This window comes from Solanum verrucosum, unplaced genomic scaffold, assembly GCF_900185275.1.
Source record: "Solanum verrucosum unplaced genomic scaffold, falcon-dt-bn FXZP01000062.1, whole genome shotgun sequence".
In the NCBI taxonomy this organism is placed as follows: Eukaryota; Viridiplantae; Streptophyta; class Magnoliopsida; order Solanales; family Solanaceae; genus Solanum; species Solanum verrucosum.
The window spans coordinates 9,086,254-9,107,084 of NW_026020477.1; the positions used below are offsets into that span (position 1 = coordinate 9,086,254).

The 20,831-nt window shown below is 34.1% G+C and overlaps 1 protein-coding gene across 1 annotated transcript; it reads left to right on the top strand.

Annotated features, from left to right (window-relative positions):
• Nucleotides 1-8,807: 8,807 nt before the first annotated feature.
• LOC125809492 (protein CELLULOSE SYNTHASE INTERACTIVE 3-like) lies at nucleotides 8,808-20,105 on the top strand. The gene is given in 8 exon segments (XM_049489126.1): nucleotides 8,808-8,945; nucleotides 9,152-9,253; nucleotides 9,643-11,459; nucleotides 11,462-12,702; nucleotides 13,456-15,997; nucleotides 17,093-17,547; nucleotides 19,210-19,326; nucleotides 19,534-20,105. Coding segments are annotated over 7 exon segments (6,399 nt in total). The 5' UTR covers nucleotides 8,808-8,945; nucleotides 9,152-9,188; the 3' UTR covers nucleotides 19,696-20,105.
• The last annotated feature ends 726 nt before the right edge of the window (nucleotides 20,106-20,831 follow it).

Sequence of the window (20,831 nt, forward strand, 5' to 3'; positions counted from 1 at the left end):
CAAGCACCAAATTGATAATTTGTTTGGTTGAAAAATGACTAAAATTCAATTTATAGAAAATTTAGGTGGAAGAAAACATCAACACCCTTATAAGTACGTGTATCAATTTATGCGACACATTTTTTTCTTTTTAGTCAAACTTAAAAGAATATTTCTATTTGATACTCTTTCTGTCTATTTTGTCATGATTTTCCTTGTTTAGAGTCAAACTATAAAAATTTTGACTAACATTTTTACAAAATGTACTTTTCATCATATTGATATACAAAAAATTGCAGTTTATAGTCTTTTTTCATGTAGTTTTTTAATATCTAAATTTTTTTTATTTAAAATATTGAATTAATGTAATTTAATTTAACTTTGAAAATGAGTCAATTTGACTTTCAAAAAGGACAACATGACCAACAAAAGTTGACTGAGAGAGTAATAGTTTAACTTTAATGAGATGTTTTATAGTCATACAAATATTTATGACTTATTTTTAAGTCACAAGTTTCAAAAATCTTTTTTATTAAATATCATATCCAGTCAAACTACATCACATTAATTAAGACACGGGAAGAGTTATTGGATTTATGATAGTGGGAAAATGATATTTAGGGGAGTAAAAATGTTTGCATACGAAAATGTCCATATAGGAAAACATGCAATGTGTACACCCCTAAAATACCATATACATATCTTTGCTTCTTTAAAAATGTATCCACATAATATATACATGTAAAAGGTAATTAGACAGATAATTTTAATTTACTTTTTAATACTCAACCATAACCTACCCACTAAGACTCATAGTTGGTTAGATAGTAACTCAATAAAAGCACTTAGCACATTAAGTATTATCACTCTCTTAATTTAGTTTTCCCTAATATGAAAATTAACTTCAAAAGGATATCAACCTAGTCATTATAAATTTATAAATTATAACACTACATAAATCAATCAAATAACCCCTCTCTCTCAACTCTGAGGTATACTAGACTCCATTGTATGGGACCAGATGGGGTATGCTATTGTTGCACACAAATCAATCGTTATATGCGGTTGAATTAAGAGTGTAAAATGGAGAGGTTAGATTGGAATTGGGCAAATTTAAATAGGTAGGGTTAAAGTCCGTCCAAAAGTTATTTGAGCTAAAATGAGCTAAAAATGGGTTAGACTATAAAATCAGTGCAAAAGGACATCTTGACTTGAACTCTACTATATGAATTATTTTTACATTTTTAGGCATTATTGTTAAAAAGTAATTCAATTAATGAAGGACATAAAAGTAGATCAATTGATTTTGAAGATATTTTCATCATTCAATATTTAACGTGGAATTCATACCTCTATAATATATTAGTCTTTACAATTGTGCATTGCACGATAATAACATGTCAATTTTATTATACTAAAAGAAAGAATTGTTATATAAAACGCAATTAATGCAATAACATTAATGAAAGACACAAGTATTTTGATATTTTTTTTAAAGCATCAGACGGATAATTACGTTGTAATTACCTAAAGGAAATACACATATTAATCAATAATTTAATTATAGAAAAGTTTATTCATACAAAGATTATAGAAAGGTTTGTTCATCCACATCTTTGTGAACTCATTTTTTTAGGAATTTACCTCAAAAAGAGTGTGGCTAGTGAAAAAAGTGTTTGGTCAAAGTAAAAAAAATGTGATCCTTTTTATTAGCCAAGCAATTGAATTAATAATATCCGCTTCACAAAAATATAAAAATCACCATTCTCGTTTTTTCATTTCTTTGATGCTATCATTTTTTTCCAGAGAAATTGGATTGAGATGCATAATAACCTTTTTTAAAAAAAAAAAAAAAACTCGAAAATAACTTCTAAATCAACTAAGGATAATTTCCAAAACACTCAGTACCTCAGTTTTTGTTTCAAAAAATTTCCAAAAGTTATTGGAAGGCCAGATAAGCTACTATATTGTAGGAACCATGCACTATATGTATCATGTATATATTATAAAACATGTGATTTATATTATTTACTAGCGGCGATTTACTCATGCTAGCACGGGCCCAATCTCTAAGGTGGAAAAAAAATATAAATTTAGCATTGGTTTTTTTCATGTACGGGCTCTTCTATATGTTTTTTGTTTTTTTAGTTTAACAAGATTTTTTATTCAATACTTTCGAAATTTGCTTTTACTCGTCCACTATACTAAAAATATATTATTACTGATCCAATAATTTTGTTGGGCCATATTTCTGGCTAGATTTGTAAAAAGAATATGTTTAGAGCTTCATTATTAAGGTTATTTTTTTATTTGGCTACATGAAATTGAGTTTCACATGAAATCGTTATATCTAAATACATGAAGTGAAAAGAAATACACAATTGAACATTCATTATTTTGGCTAAAAAGTTTATTTGTATGAAAATAATAGAGTTCTAGGTATTTCTTTTACAAACTTTTTTTCAGACAAGCATATAATTGGAATAAATGTTATTGTATCAAAAGAAGACATAAGAAAATACAACATTGGGGCAAAATATATGTGGTATTTCCAAAACTCCACTTGAAAGTTGATTTGCCAATTTTTCATCAACCTCATGCATCCAAAATAAAAATAAAAATGTCTTTAAACCAATATAATTCTACTTTCCAAATTATTATTATTTTGAATAACATAGGCTTTAAATCACATAAAAGATTATAAATAGAGAGGTAATAAAATAATTTAAAATATATTTTTCATAAAAAAAATATTAAAAAATCACAAGATGTCTATAAGAATCAACTTTTAAGATGTATAATTATTTTCTTGATTTAATTACTTCACAAATCCACAGTAGGATTTACTTTCCATTAAGTGGCTTCTAATCACTTGGAAACTAATTGATAGTTTTACCATATTTTGGAATTAAATCAGATTTACTTTCCATTAAGAGTCTCATTCCTCTCATATATAAACTCATGTATGTCTTATCATTTTCTCATCCCTCACTTTTCAACTCATAATAAGGATGATTGAAGATGTTGCAATTCAATTGAATCAATGAGTATTCATGTTGTAAGATCTTTAATTCATTGTTTTTCCTTTAATTTTCTCCATTTTTTAAAATTGATTATGTTATTAGATCCATGTACTTTTTAATATCTTACCTTTGTAAGGAAGTAAAAATTGATTTGCATAGGTTATACAACCACTATTATTGTATGGACTCTTAATTTCTACCAACATACTCTTTGTTGTCAAAGATTATGGTATCTAAATGATCTAAGTTTGTTTACAAATGTAACACAATATTAAGTAAAATTGATCATCCTGATTTGCTCTCCATCTCTAGGAAGATTGTGTCCAGGATCTGGTAATCTAAGCCTGGCTTCTTCTGGTCGGCTCGCATTAGCATGTGCTTTATTACAGGTAGTCATTCCCCCGTTCCTTTAGTCTTTTCAAGAGTACTTTTTTCTTAAGTCGTGGTCATGTCTTGCCCCCCAGTATAGTGACTGCTTCCATGTTTTCAGTTTTTGAATCTGATTTTATAGAAATTAGGTTGATTTTTGAAGTTAAAAGTGAAACTAAAATTTCTAAATTTTACTCTTTTTTCTTCAAATTTAATTTTTTTATTACTATTTTGAGTATTCTGTCAAGGTAAGGATGTGGTAAGATCCATTGGATTAATTTTGATTTTTTGTGTTCACTTGATGTTGATATCACATACATATTTCTTCTGGCTCTATACACTAACTTGTCATAGATTGCATTGGATTTTAGACTTTAGGTATTTAATAAAGGACATCAAAACTTGGAACCCCTATAAAGAGCCTAATGTTAGATACAATTGAATTATACAATGATGATAGTGTGAATTTGCTGTCACGTTATCCTACATTAGAAACTTTGGAGTTATTATTATTCTTTGATTTTTTTTATCATATAGAAATTACTTCTCCAAATTTAAATAGACTGATGTTCTTAGTTCATTTGAATCTGGAAACGAGAAGTCTTTAGAAATGAGAACAAATTTCGAAAGACTCCACATTTCCATGCTTCACATGGCTTGCTAATATTAGTCTTGTTATATTTGAAGAAGTAATTTTAACATGAAAAAAAAAACTTCAAAAAATAATAACGACTTTAGAGTTTTTAATGTCAGACTATCTGGATAGTAAGTTCACAATATCTTCATTGTATAATTCTACGGTATCCAACTTTAGGTTCTTTAGAGAGTTCCAAGCTATGAAGAGTCCTTTATCAAATATCCAATGTCATCAATGGTGAGCTATTGTCAATATATAATCAAAGAAAATAAGTAAGTAATTAGCATCACGTGAACACAAAAGAACATTTTCCACTTTTCTTTCCATAGAAAAACTAACCAAATGGATCTTGCCACATACTTGCCTTGATAGAATGCTCCAAATAAGAAAAAAATTTAGAATTTGAAAAAGGAAGAGTAAATCTTAGAAACTTTAGTATCACTTTTAACTTCATGAGTGGATTTAAGGGGCAGAGCCAACGCATGAGCACTTTATACGTGGTTAAAATTATTTTTTTATGTATATATAATTGATATTAAACCTTCTTTGACTACTTCTTATATTTATTTCTTTCATAATTTGAACCCTTAATGAAAATCTTGGTTTTACTAGCACTACAACAAGTGAATACTATTTTAATATAGTTATATTAACTTATCAAATTCAACTCAATACTATTTCATATTATATTAACTTCTAAAAATTTGAACTAGATTTTATCATTCGAAGTTTATATTATATATTTTTCACTAAAATATTGCATCATTTACATTCTTACTACATAAGGTCTATGTATACCTTACTCTCTCCAGACATCACTTTTACAATTATACTAAGCTATGTTATTATTATTCATTTTATATATGTCAACAAAAGAAATATATTAAAGCCTCTCTATGAAGTTTGATTTTAGACCCTAAATTGAATGAGACGACCTTGATAAAAAAGATACAAGTTTCATTGATGCTCTAACATTGAAAATGCATGCTATTGTTTGTACTGATCTTCCTTTAGTCATTTTCTATAGCCATTGTTGAGTTGAATGCTGTTGTCGAAAACTTATTATCATATATGTATAGTGGTGATCCAAGATTTTCATCAAGGGTTCAAAAAATAAAAGTATAAACATGTAAATAAGCCAATAAAATACAATTTCAAGGAAGAAGTAGTATATGTTTATAGGTTGAAAAAGTTAGTTCCATTATAGGAGATCCTTTAGCATGTTTGAATTTTTTTGGGTTTAAATCTACTCTTTTAGCACGTTTTTTCTTTAAAAAAATAAATAAGGTGAAAGAATATTGGTCCGAAACTAAATGAAGAGAAGCTAAAAAAAAAAAAATGTTCACAATTGAGCTTGAACACCGGAACACTAGGATCAACTTAAAAAGAGATCTATCACTATGCTACAACTTAGTTCATGTTCTTGAGGGGGTTCAAAATTAATATATCTACAAAAATATAGAAAATTTACCTTATATATACAGTGTAAATTTTACTGAGGGAGTTCGGGTGAACCCCTGAAACCCACGTGGGTCAACCCCTGTATATGCAGGTCAAATTCTATTACTTATTCATATATATAATTTTGAACACTCTTTAAACAAGCATATTTATTAGGGGTGTTAAATGAGTAGATTGAGTTGAAATTGAAGATATTAGAATGAGTTAAAATCGAAATTGTATTGGGTCTTCACGCTCCGAAGTTTACTTTGAGCTCAAATGGGCTAAAAATCGGATTGGGTCATGATCCACCCAATTTGACTCGCTTAATCTCAATAATTTTACATAGTATTATTTAACTTTTATAACCACAATTTGAATTTCAACTCAAGAAAATTTTAAAAAAGAAGTTGGAAACGGATAGATAAATCTTAAAAAATGTATAAAATAGATAGTAGTTCATACCTTCAATATAGGAACATACATTACATCAATGCAAATAATGATTTTTAAAACGGGTTGGAATTGGAGATTAAATTGAGCTCAATTGAGGATTCTCTTAAAATGGGTTAAGACTTGAATGATTTGAGATTAAACCCAATTCAAATTATCTTAAACCCAACCCTTAAAATTCCGAACGGGTTGAATGGATTACCTATAATTGGACTCATTTTTGACACCTATAAGTATATCCTTCGACGCGACGATAAGAGTGTTTAAATTTTCCCTAGAGATTCCACGTTTGAATCCGAGTGAATCTTGCATTATAATTTTATTTCATTTTTTTAGTTTTTGAAACTCATAAGCATACATACACTTTAGGAAAGTACAAATATCAAAATCCTACAATTACTTTGAGAGCTAATTATAATTATCGCTCAGAATATTCTTGATAAAATAAATTGAAATTGTTAGTTAATTTTAATTTTGAAAATTTGTCAAGTTCATTAATATTACGATTTAAACTAATATAAATTTAGTTATATAACTATATATAATCTTTTAAAATATTTTTTATATAGACATTAATTGTATTTTACCAAATACATAATATACTTTGAAGGATAAAATTATCGGTTAACATTTTGCATAAAAAAATTCATGCTTTAAATTCTGAGCATAAATTAATAAATCAGTATTTATTTTCTTTGATTATCTGACCTATGTTTATAATAATCTAATTCACTCCGTCACTGAATTAATATTTCACTTTATTAGTACTCCCTATACTTTTCCTTAATAAAACCAACACAACTAAAAAAAAATGCTAGGTTAAACATGATGAAAATAAACACACTATTTAATAAACTTTAATATCTTAAATATCTTATTTATTTTCCTTTTTTAATCTTTGTAGAAATAATTGGATGAAAATTTGATCAATGATTTGAATGTTTTATTTCTTAAATTTCTTTTAGATAGATTGGCAACTCTTTAATTTTCTATTATTATTAGTATTATTATTCGAAAGGGAAAATAGAGAAGACATGAACAAATCAACTCAAGAATCTCAATAACATTATGAAAATCTTAATACTCAAAAATCAAGAACTCATAACTCAACGATACTACTTATCTCAAGAATACTCAAAATCTAATCATAGGATCTTTTACTAATAGAGAAGATGAACTATAGTCCAACACTATGATAACCTTACATACCTGAAAGAACTTCATATTCAATAACTGAGCTACTAAAAATTTTCTTTTAGTCACTTAAATGAGCTCATTGATAAATCATAAATGTGTCTTTATGTTGATCTCATTTTCCATATATGCCCTCCAACTTTGGACGTGCACAAGTAGATGCCTAAATTTGTATAAATTTGATCAAGTAGACACATGAGCCCTACGTGGCATAATACACGTAGGACACTACATTGGACAAATTGTCATATAGGATGCCACATAAGACGTGTGTGTTTATCTGTTCAATTTTATACAAGTTTAAGTGTTTACTTATGCATACCCAAAGTTGAAGGACATAAATGTGAACTGAAACCAAGTTAAAAGATATATATTTACTTATTATGCCAATATTTATTACTAGCTTTTTGAACATGAACCTATTTTTTTCTTCTAAATTTTAAAAAATACAACAAGTCGTGAATGTCCTACTATATTCACATAAGTTAGTAAAATTAAACTTGTTATATCTTCTGTCTCATTTTATGTTACACTGTTTAACTTAACACAATGTTTAAAAAAGAAATGAATTTTTTTTAAACTTTGAAGTTTTAAAGAATCTCAGATATTTGTATAGTCGTAAATCAAATCATTTCAGTAGGGTAAAAGAGGAGTTTTAAAATAAAATTGTTTCTAATTATAATAAGATCACATTCTTTTGAGATAAACAAAAAAGTAAAGGTTGCCACGTAAAATGGGACAATAAAAATATTTTTTTAATTAACCCATACTAGTGTGCTTGAAAAAAAAAACCATACTCAGATATTTGTATAGTCGTAAATCAAATCATTTCAGTAGGGTAAAAGAGGAGTTTTTTTAAAAAATTGTTTCTAATTATAATAAGATCACATTCTTTTGAGATAACAAAAAAGTAAAGGTTGCCAAATGGGACAATAAAAATATTTTTTTAATTAACCCATACTAGTGTGCTTGGAAAAAAAAAACCATACTCTAATATTTGTATAGTCGTAAATCAAATCATTTCAGTATGGTAAAAGAGGAGTTTTAAAATAAAATTGTTTCTAATTATAATAAGATCACATTCTTTTGAGATAAACAAAAAAATAAAAATTGCCACGTAAAATGGGACAATGAAAATATTTTTTTAATTAACCCATATTAGTGTGCTTGAAAAAAAAAACCAAGTGTCAAAACATTTCAGGAGAAATGAAGCAAGGAAAGAGTCAAATTAGACTTCAGTCTCTCTCTCTTGTTCTCTTTCTCTCTCTACTCCTGCTTGTCTCCCTCCATTGATGATGATGATGATGATGATGGTGTTCTTCTTCTGCAGAATCTGTTAAAATTTCACACAAAAGGTATTATTTTAATTTATTATTTATTTTTCTGTAAATTAGTTTTCAAATGAATAAAATATTGTTATTACTTTGACGTATCGTGGGTAATGTATACAGACATTCATCGTTTGAGATTCTGCAATGTTTCCTTCTGATTCGATCTCTGTATATTTGTTGTTTTTACAGTTTTTAAATGGCTTTTATTAATTCATAATTATTTTTTTCAATTTGGTTATTCTCCAAATTATATGCATGTGGTTTGTGTATATAATAATGTAATGTATGTATAAGTCTCACTCACCTGCATGTATAGGTTATTAATGGAGATCTGGGTATGATTTAGATTATTTTTTTGGGGTTTATGCAGAATTTTTTGGCGAATTTTACAATTGGTTCAAATTTTGTCCAGCTATGTGAAAAATGGGGGTTTTCCAGCTTGTAAATTGTTAAAGTTTAACCTAGGAGAGCAACACAGGAGCTGAATTTGGCAGCATTGGGGGAAATTTTTCGGCCACGGTAAATACCCCCTCTTATTGAAGATTAAGTTTGTGAAGTGGGTTTGGTCTAAAATGGAATTTTTTGTCAAAGTGAAGCATATCAGGGAGCAAATTTATCCACATTGGCCCTTTCTTCAATGATTTTTCCCTTCGATTTATGCTTGTGGTTTCATTGATCAAGCAAACCTGAATGCTATACTAATGTAAGGTAGTTACATTCTGTAGGAAGCAAGAAGAGTTTCAAAGTGGAGCGTTGTTGCCAATGTCAAAATCTGCTTCCCCTGAATTGAGGGTCGGGAAGGTTTCATTCTCTTCTCAGAAGAACAGGTCGGTTACCCCCTTTCATGTGCATGTAAGATATGTAAATGTGCTACTTGGGTTGGTTTAAAATGTGTACCAACACATTAACTAATCAGAGAATTTGTTCCAGAACAATTCTTTTATTTTTTTGCTTGAAGTTAAGTAGAGAAGTTTACTTCCTGGTGGCTGAGCTTTGCTGATTCATCTATCTTTTATTTTTTCCATACACAGAACACTTGGAGGACCAGGGTTTATTGGGCATATACAATCACTTATTTGTTACCTTTTATTAATTGTCTTAAGACAGAAATCATTTCCACATTGCTTGCTTTAACTTTATCCCTTACGTTTTTCATCAATTTATGAGGCATACTATGATTTATATTGACAATAAAAGATGTTATTTTTACTTCCAGTGAGGCCAATGGAACTGCTGAAATGGATGATCAAGAAAAGACAATGTCAACGGTTGCTCAACTTATTGAGCAGCTGCATGCAAATAAATCTTCCCCACATGAAAAAGAACTTACTACAGCACGCTTGCTCGGCATAGCCAAAGCAAGAAAGGAAGCACGAGGTCTTATTTGTTCACATGGCCAAGCAATGCCATTATTCATATTCATTCTCAGAAATGGCACTCCTTTGGCAAAAGTAAATGTTGCTGCAACCTTATCTATATTATGTAAAGATGAAGACTTAAGGTTGAAGGTTCTTCTAGGTGGATGTATTCCACCTCTACTTTCAGTTTTGAAGTCGGATTCCACTGAAGCAAGGAAGGCAGCTGCAGAAGCAATTTTTCAAGTGTCATCTAGTGGCCTTTCAGATGATCCTATTGGCACTAAAATATTTGTTACTGAGGGTGTAGTACCAACTTTGTGGGAGCAACTTAACCCAAAACAGAAGCAGGATAAAACAGTAGAAGGATTTGTGACTGGGGCCTTGAGAAATCTCTGTGGTGATAAAGATGGATATTGGAAGGCAACACTTGAGGGTGGTGGAGTTGACATTATTTTAGGACTTCTTTCTTCTGATAATGCTGCAGCTCAATCAAATGCAGCTTCGCTGTTGGCCCAAGTAATGTTGGCACTCAGTGACAGCATTCCCAAAATAATTGATTCTGGAGCAATCAAAGCTCTTCTAGGCCTCTTACATCAGAAAAATGATGTGTGTGTTCGTGCCAGTGCAGCTGAGGCTCTAGAGGTTCTTTCTCTCAAATCAACCAAAGCAAAGAAAGCTGTTGCTGACTCACAAGGTGTGCCAATTCTCATAGGGGCTGTCGTAGCTCCATCCAAAGAATGTATGCAAGGCGAAGGAGGAGAGCTTCTGCAGTGGCATGCGATACAAGCTTTATCCAATATATGCGGTGGAATGAGTGCCCTCGTGCTGTATCTTGGTGAACTTTCTCAGTCCCCAAGATTAACTGCTCCTGTTGCTGATATAATTGGAGCACTTGCTTATGCTCTTATGATCTTTGAGCTCAATGCAGAAGAACGTTTTGACGCAACCAAGGTTGAGAATATTCTAATAATGCTTCTAAAGCCGCGGGATAATAAGTTGGTCCAGGAACGTCTCCTTGAGGCAATGGCAAGTCTTTATGGCAATGCTCATCTGTCAAATCTCGTCCACCAATCAGAATCTAAGAAGGTTCTTACGGGCCTTATAACAATGGCCAGTGGTGATGCACAAGAGTATCTGATACTCTCTTTAATACAGTTATGTTGTGATGGAGTGAGTATCTGGGATGCAATTGGAAAGAGAGAAGGAATTCAGTTACTGATATCACTGCTGGGGTTATCCAGTGAACAACATCAAGAGTATGCTGTTGAGATGTTTGCAATCCTAACTGACCAAGTTGATGACAGCAAGTGGGCAATCACTGCTGCTGGTGGGATTCCGCCACTTGTTCAGTTACTAGAAACGGGGTCTCAGAAGGCTAAGGAAGATGCAGCACATGTTATGTATAACCTGTGCTGCCATAGTGAAGACATTCGTGCCTGTGTTGAAAGTGCTGGAGCTATACACTCGTTCTTGTGGCTTCTAAAAAATGGTGGACCAAAGGGACAAGAAGCATCAGCTAGATCCCTAACAAAACTAATCACTACTGCTGACTCGGCTACTATAAATCAATTGCTACTGTTGCTGAAGGGAGATTCAACAAGCTCAAAGGCCCATGTAATTAAGGTGTTAGGTCATGTGCTTACCATGGCATCTCAGAGTGACCTTGTACATAAAGGGCTGCTGCTAACGAAGGGCTAAAATCACTTGTCCTAGCTCTGAATTCCTCAAATGAAAAGACTCAAGAATATGCTGCCTCTGTCTTGGCAGACCTATTCAGCAGTCGGCATGATATTTGTGACAGTCTCACAGTGGATGAAGTGGTTAATCCTTTCAAGAAGCTTTTGACTAGCAAAATTCCAGTTGTTGCAACACAGTCAGCTCGAGCCTTGGGTGCTTTGTCCCGTCCAACAAAAGAAAAATCTACAAATAAGATGCTTTATATTGCTGAAGGAGATGTAAGACCACTGATTAAGTTGGCTAAAACTGCAACTATTGATTCTGCAGAGACTGCAATGGCTGCTTTAGCCAATCTGTTGTCTGATCCAGAGATAGCTGCGGAAGCACTGGCTGAAGATGTTGTTTCAGCTTTTACCCGAGTTCTAGGAGAAGGATCATTAGAAGGTAAGAAAAATGCATCACGTGGCTTTCATCAAGTATTGAGGCATTTTCCAGTGGGAGATGTACTGACGGGAACTGCTCAGTGTCGATTTGCTGTTCTCGCTATTGCAGAATCCTTAAAAGCAATGAGTGCAGATGGAACTGATGCTGCAGACGCCTTAGATGTTATTGCACTTCTTGCTAGGGCAAAGCAAGGCACACATTCGACATACAACCCCTGGTCTACCCTTGTTGAAGTTCCATCTAGTTTAGAGCCTCTTATACATTGCCTATGTGAGGGATCTCCAGTGGTACAAGATAAAGCAATAGAAATTCTATCCAGGCTCTGTGGAGATCAACCAGTTGTGCTAGGTGACCTGTTAGTGTCAAGATCCAGGTCAATAGGTGCATTGGCTGATAGAATAATGAACTCTAGCAGCCTAGAAGTAAGTGTTGGTGGGACAGCATTGGTTATTTGTGCTGCCAAGGAACACAAAGTTCAGTCAATGGATGCACTTTATGCATCTGGGTACTTGAAACCTCTTATATATGCATTAGTTGATATGATGAAGAAGAACTCTAACTGTTCTTCTCTAGAAATTGAAGTCAGAACCCCTAGGGGTTTCACAGAAAGAACTCCATTTGGGGTAGGAAATGAGTTTGAGGTTCCAGATCCAGCAATGGTCTTGGGTGGTACTGTTGCCCTTTGGCTGCTATCAATAATTTCATCATTTCATATAAATAGCAAGTCCACTGTTCAGGAAGCGGGGGGACTTGAGGCTCTTGCTGACAAGCTTGCAAGACACACTTACAATCTACAGGTAGACATTGTATAATTCTCACTTTGTCTTTGTGCTGCAGGCCTCTTCTTTAAGAACCAAATTTGATTTCAACTTGGAACCATATAAGTGTTGATTGGCTAATTTTATTCAGTACTTTTGGTTTTTGGACCTTGGTTCAGGTTATTATTCTTTGTGCGGTTTAATTATGTTGTTGATTGCGCAACTGATGGCCGCTATTGTAAAACTATTTAAAACTGTTGAATGTTTCATTTACCTGACTTAACCAACTATGTAGCATCTACATCGAGAATCTGAGTATTGTATACGTCATTAGTCTGATCCTTTGTAGGAACTACCCATAATAACGAATTCGCAAGGCTGTGAGGTATCATCTGTATCAATTACATACTTCTGGATTAGGGCCAACATTTATGTCTGACTTCATGTTTTTGGATCATGATAAAAACTAATGCATTTGAAGTGTCATGTCTCATCTTCTGTTATACTGATTTCTCTTTGTCTTGCCATGTGCTTGCTCTTGATAGAAACCACTTGAGTTGCTAAATGGAATTTTTTCCGAGTACCTGAATATGCAAGTTTACCCTCTCAACTTTGGCAACAAGATGAAATTAATGAAAAAATAATTAACAAATTAAAGAAAAGGTTGATAAGCAAGTAACTGATTCATTGTCACCTTTGTTGAGTCCAATCATCAGAAGTGAGGAAGGTTCACATGCTCTTTTTGAAGTTTTTATCTGGTCAAGTGAACTGAAGAAAAATTTGTTATGGCAGGCAGAGTTTGAAGATGCAGAGGGCATGTGGATCAGTGCTTTGCTTTTGGCTATTTTATTCCAAGATGCCAATATAGTATCCTCTCCAACATCCATGCGTTTTATTCCCTTGCTTGCACATCTTCTGAAATCTGATGAAATGATTGATCGATTTTTTGCTGCTCAGGCAATAGCTAGTCTTGTTCGTCAGAGGGACAAGGGAATAAATCTTACTATTGCGAATTCAGGTGCAATTGCTGGTTTAGTGAGCTTGATTGGTCACATTGAAATCGATATGCCGAATCTTGTTTCTCTCTCTGAAGAATTTTTATTGGTAAGAAACCCTGATCAGGTTGCCCTGGAATATCTTTTTGAAATTGATGATGTGAGAGTTGGTTCAACTGCGCGCAAGACTATCCCTCTACTGGTAGATCTGTTAAAACCACTGCCTGATAGACCAGGTGCACCTCCATTGGCTGTGTGTCTCTTGATACAAATTGCAGATGGTAACGATGCAAACAAATTAATCATGGCTGAAGCTGGGGCGCTGGAGGCTCTAACGAAGTACCTATCTTTGAGTCCTCAAGACTTGACTGAGGCAACTATTTCTGAGCTACTGAGAATACTCTTCAGCAATTCCGATCTTCTCCAGGATGAAGCAGCAGTTAGTTGCACGATACAACTGATTGCTGTTCTTCATTTGGGGTCAAGAAATGCAAGGCTGAGTGCTGCTAGGGCTTTAAATGAACTTTTTGATGCTGAGAACATCCGAGATTCTGAAACATCAATTCAAGCCATTCAGCCATTAGTTGACATGCTTGACGCTGCATTAGAAAGTGAAAAGAAAGTTGCTCTTAGCGCCTTGGTTAAGTTGACATCGGAAAGTGATTCAAAAGCATCACTGATGGCTGATCTAGAAAGGAATCCCCTTAAGAGTCTACATAAGATTCTTTCTTCAGCTTCTCCATTGGAACTGAAAAGTGATGCTGCCGAGCTATGCTTTGTACTTTTTGGTGATCCAAAAATCAGAGCATTGCCGATTGCTTCTGAATTTGTAGATCCCCTAGTAATGCTAATGCAATCTGATGCAGAACGGGCTGTGGAATCAGCAGTTTGTGCTTTTGAGAGCTTGTTGGATGATGAGCAGCTGGTGGAGCTTGCATCAGCTTATGATCTTGTTGATCTTCTGGTTCATCTGATTTGTAGCTCAAACCACCGGCTCAGCGACGCGAGTATTTGTGCACTTATTAAGTTGGGTAAAGACCGAACTCCCCGCAAGATGGATATGGTCAAAGCAGGCATAATAGAAAATTGCCTTGAGCTGCTCCCAACTGCATCCAGTTCCCTATGCTCCACTATTGCAGAACTCTTCCGCATATTGACAAATAGTAGTGCTATTTCGAAAAGCACATCTGCTGCAAAAATTGTAGAACCTCTCTTTATGGTTTTACTACGGTCAGATATTGGACTGTGGGGACAGCACAGTGCTTTGCAGACTCTTGTAAATATTCTAGAGAAGCCACAAAGTCTTTCAACTCTGAATCTTTCTCCTAGCCAGGTAATTGAGCCTCTGATTTCCTTTCTTGAATCTCCATCTCAAGATATCCAGCAACTTGGAACCGAATTGTTATCTCACCTCCTTGCACAAGAGCATTTTAAGCAGGATATAACTACAAAAAATGCTGTAGTGCCTCTTGTGCAGCTAGCAGGCATTGGTATTTTGAACTTGCAACAGACGGCAATTAAAGCTTTGGAAAATATCTCATTAAGCTGGCCGAAAGCAGTTGCTGATGCTGGCGGTATTTTTGAGCTTGCAAAGGTTATTGTTCAAGACGACCCTGTACCGCCTGCATTGTGGGAGTCAGCAGCTATGGTTCTCTGCAATGTCCTATGCTCTAACTCTGATTACTACTTCAAAGTTCCCCTGGTGGTTCTTGTAAAGATGCTGCATTCAACAGTCGAGACCACCATTACTCTTGCACTAGATGCACTTATAGTTCATGAAAAGGCCGATATTTCATGTGCGGAACTGATGGCTGAAGCAGGCGCAGTTGATGCCCTTCTGGATCTGCTAAGATCTCACCAGTGTGAAGAAGCATCGGGAAGATTACTTGAAGCCCTTTTCAACAATGTCAGGGTACGACAGCTGAAGGTATCTAAGTACGCAATTGCTCCTCTGGCACAATATTTGTTGGATCCACAGTCTAGATCGCAATCTGGTAGGCTTCTTGCAGCTCTTGCTCTTGGTGATCTCTCCCAGCATGAAGGACTAGCTAGATCGAGTGATTCTGTCTCAGCCTGTCGAGCTCTGATAAGCTTACTTGAAGATGAACCAACAGAAGAAATGCAAATGGTGGCAATTTGTGCATTGCAAAATTTTGTAATGAGCAGTAGAACAAACAGGAGAGCTGTTGCAGACGCAGGTGGAATTTTAATGGTTCAAGAACTGCTTATAGCCCCTAATTCAGAAATTGTAGTACAAGCATCTCTGCTCGTAAGGTTTTTATTCTCAAATCACACGCTTCAAGAATATGTATCAAACGAGCTTATCAGATCTTTGACAGGTAACTTGCTTGTTAAGTACCCCCCCCTCTCCAATTTATGTTCATGTTTTTACTCGTCACAAATTTAAAGAGAAAGCAAGACTTTTGAAACTTGTGATCTAAAACGAGTCTTAGACATTTGTGTGGCTATAATCATCTCATTAAGGGTAAAAGATTTTTGAAGTTAAATTGTATGTAAGACTAGCCTTAGACATTTGTATGGCTATAAATCACCTAAATAAATGAGAATTTTGAAGTTCATTTTTTTCTAAAGGTGACATTCTTTTTGGAACAAACTAAATAGGAAGTGTGCCACATAAATTGGGACAAAGGGAGTACTTTTTTTTATTCTTAATTTTTGGAAGTCCGATGACGATGAAGCACTTACATCTGGTGAAGAGCTTTTATGGAAATATACATGAACCATCCAAAGCCTACACGAAAATAATGTTACATGCAATCTGCTAAAAACCCAGAAAAGGAGTCTTCAGATGTAAATCTCTGTTCCAATATTTTACCCTTAGAAAGTTTATGCTGCAATTATTTTTCTTTTTACATTTTGATTTTTATGTCCCCACAAGTTGAAGTAGGGTAAAGTCTTGAAACAATAAATTGAAAGCTATAGCTTTCCAGTCATTTTAGAAGCTATCACTTAATTGAAAGCTACAGATTCAGAGCCATTTTCAGAAACTAGATCTGTAAGCTAAAGATAGTGCTTCAAAGAATTGGACAGCTGACAAAAGGAAAAACATAAGTGCACTAGATTGGTAGACATAAGACCTAATGCCATTAAATAAAACAAACCTACTTATAAAAAATAAAAATAAAACAACCATATTAAGTAACAAGATGTCAAACCGTTACCCGATGCATATTCTTTCGTTGTCTAATTTTGCTTGTAGCGCTCCAATGCAGCTATTAAATTTTTCTGATCTATGAATTTCGAAACTCAAATTTTCCATGATCTAATGTCTTAAGCTAACCAAATCCTAAATCTTTGTTGCATGCCTTTTGTTCTCATCTCTTTTTTGTTCCTTCTTCATGTCATGACTGTAGTACAAGTATTTCCTTTTCCTCTTATTTGCTAAAAACACTTTAAAATTCCTTGAAATGCAGCTGCACTTGATAAGGAATTGTGGAACAAGGCAACTGCTAGTGAGGAGATTCTGCAGACCATTCATGTTATATTTTCTAATTTTCCCAAGCTCCATGTTACTGATGCTGCTACACTTTGTATCCCTCATCTGGTGGCAGCATTGAAGTCTGGTAGTGAGGCTGCACAGGATTCAGTATTGACTACACTATGCTTACTCAAGCAATCATGGTCAACCATGCCAATGGATGTGTCAAACTCACAAGCAATGGTTGCAGCTGAAGCCATTCCAGTATTGCAGATGCTAATGAAAACTTGCCCACCAAGTTTCCATGATAGAGCAGACAGTCTGTTGCATTGCTTACCAGGTTGTTTGACAGTCACAATCAAGCGTGCAAACAATTTAAAGCAGGTGATGGGAGGAACTAATGCTTTTTGTCAATTGACTATTGGAAATGGTCCATCACGGCAAACAAGGGTAATGAGCCATCACTTTATAATTGTTGATGAAGCACAAAGGCTTTTGTTATTCTAAAATCTGTTTTTACTTTTGAAATCATTCACTTATCATGAGAATGACAATTTTGTACAATCACAGCCTACATTAACTATACTAGGGGTATATCCGTTAAGTACCATCACAGCTACTCTGAGTATAGTAGGGTATGTGTATTGCACTGTCCCGACCCAAACTAGGGGCAGTGACCAGCACCCGACGGGCCTGGCACTTGTAGAGCAAATCCTGTTCAACTAGTTATAAAGCATGAACATCCCGTACAAAGGTTCAAAGCTATCACATAGTTGAATTAAGTCTCGTGAGATGTAGCTCAAATACAATATTAAGTATATATAAGCATATCCACAGTGAGTCAATGGAGACCCTACAGAATACATTACATATATGTAGGAATGGGACATGTCCCGACATGTGAATTACAGCTACATACCCACTGTAATTGCACAAGTGGCGTTTGGGGATGGTAGGATGTGTGCAGGCCTTACCTTTACCTTTGTGGGTGGGGAGGTTGTTTTTGATAGACTCCCGACTTAAACAAAGTGTAATCAGAGTAGAATTGGAAGGAAAATAATGGGAGCAAAATAGCAAGATACACAGGGCAAATGAAGCTTGAAAGATGGTGTTGTTTCCTCTTTTTAGGTCTTGATGTTTCATGTCTATATATAGGTGGGATGTGGGGGTTGAAGGGCTTTATTTAATTGGTAGAGTAGTGACAGTTTAAGGGTCCTCTAGAATTGCTTAAATTCCAAGTGATCGTAGACTTAGATATTCTAAAAGTCAATGAAGTCGCTGGTGGTTGGAACATTTGTATCTGGAATATACTATATTAAAGAATATAATTACCCCATCCAAATATTATAATTCCCTAGTTTTTTTTTTCCATTAAAAAAATATCAAATTGTGAATCCTTTACAAATGTAATCCTTGTACCATAATCTCTCCACTATTTCTTTTTAAAAAATGTAGAGCATCGAAGATCAACTTCCTATTATAAATATAATCTCAAAATTAGGAAAAGAAATATAAAATGATTTTTCGTGTGAGGAAGAAATAGAATGTCGTCTCACATTACTTAGATTCTCAGCTCTGGGTGTCGAGACATTACTTTGAAGGTATTTAAGGCATGCGATAGGGGTGCTACATGCACATTGCTTGTGTGGTTGAATGTTTAATTACATGATGTCTTATATAACTCTTTGCATAAGACAGTGATGAGTTCCATGGATCTCTATAGATAATCACTATGTTGCTAGTACTCTTTAAAAATATTGTCAGGTGCGTATTGAATCCTCCAAAAGTAGTATATTTTTTAAGGATCCAACATGGGTGCGTCGGCATATTTGAGAAGTCCGAGAAACACAGGATAATCATATTAAGCTCATGCAACAATTATAAGATCTAGTCATGCTAAGAACATTTTTTGTGATATTTTTGGGTGGTTTCCTTTCTTTCCTTTTTATTCTGAAATTTTATTCGACTTGCAGTTTACTTGATTATACTTCATAGGAACTTCCAAGAGAGGAATATTTAGGTTTAGGAATGTGTTAAAGAACCTTATATATATAACAGCTTCTTGTTTTGGTGATCTGCATTTCATATTAACAATCCATGGTTCATGATTAGGTTGTGAGTCATAGTACATCACCAGAATGGAAAGAAGGCTTCACATGGGCTTTTGATGTACCGCCCAAGGGACAAAAGTTACATATCTTGTGCAAAAGCAAAAACACATTTGGGAAGGTAAATAGCTTTATATTCTGAATGTCTGGTATGAAGTTTATATTCATTGACCAATAAACTTCCAGTTAGAACACCCTTCGGGGTGTCCCAGTGGTTTGGGCATGGGACTTCCATGTTGGAGGTCTCAAGTTCGAAACCCCTTGCGAGTCAGGTCACTCTTACTTAATATCAGTCTCAGCATTTCTGATGTGTATACTTTTGTTTCAGACCACTATCGGGAGGGTAACGATCCAAATCGATAAAGTTGTTAGTGAAGGCATGTACAGTGGCCTTTTCAGCCTCAGCCAGGACAACAACAAGGATGGCTCATCACGGACTTTAGAGATTGAGATTAGCTGGTCCAGTAGGACTCATAGCGATAGTGAGTGAAGAGAAGCAAGACAGAAATAATGCAAACTTGAGGACCCAAAGTCGGAGCTGAACCTGGTAAAGAACAATCTCTTCATACTCCAGCCTAATGCAAGAGCTGTTGGGGTAAAGTCCAAGTTTTTTCATATCTAAAGCTCTGCTACCTGTGTTGTAACTGTAAAAAATAGTAAGATATTTGCAAGTACAGAAAAGTTGAGAGAGGTTCCCATGGTACAAGGTAAGTCTTACACCTAGCTTTTAAGCACCAAATTGTACAGTTTCTGCATTTCTTAGAAATATCAATATCAAATAGTCATGTTGAGAAAAACGGATCCTGTTTATTTCAAATCCCAGTGGTGTATTTGTAATGCAAAGTAGCAACAAATGCCAAAGGTGATTGCTGTGCAGAAGGCCTGGCACATTAAAGTTTATTAGTTTTGCTTCATTCTTTTCGAATTTACTTACTTACTCTGTCCAACTAGATTTTCAGCTCGACGAGTGAAGTGGTATTAGTTTGATCAACATGACAAAATTACTAATTTGCAGCAACTACTAGTGCAGATCTTGCTCGTTCAACAGCTATTTTGGCAGTTGAACACAAAATATGTGCATTTGAATCAACAGCTTTGGGGGTATGTCCTGTCAGTTACCATCTTAACATAATTGGTTTTGAGAGATAGAAGAGGGAAATGGAAGTTGCAACAAATTAAACCACTTGTCAATTAATCTCTCAGTCGACAATGGTAGAGATGAAATTATATACTCTCCGTTTCAATTTATTTGTCTTTGTTATTGAGCATGAAGTTTGATTAGAAAGTAAGATAGACTTTCGAATTTTGTCAGTCTTAAATTAAAAAATGGCAATAGTACCAATATATACCATTCAGCCATTTAGTATATCAAAAATGCTTGAGGTATATGTATAAGATATACATATTATTGAAAATTAAATGGTCCAAAGGTATCGAACTGTAATGTACTCTTAAAGATATGTATAACGTACCAAAATATCTCCTAATCTTGGGTCTTAAATATGTTAGGTGGAATCTTGGAGTTATTGACAAAATTTGAAAAAAAATAAAGCAAATAAATTGAAATAGAGAAAGTAATGATTATTAGTTGGATATTGAAAGATTACAACATTTTCCAATCATTGT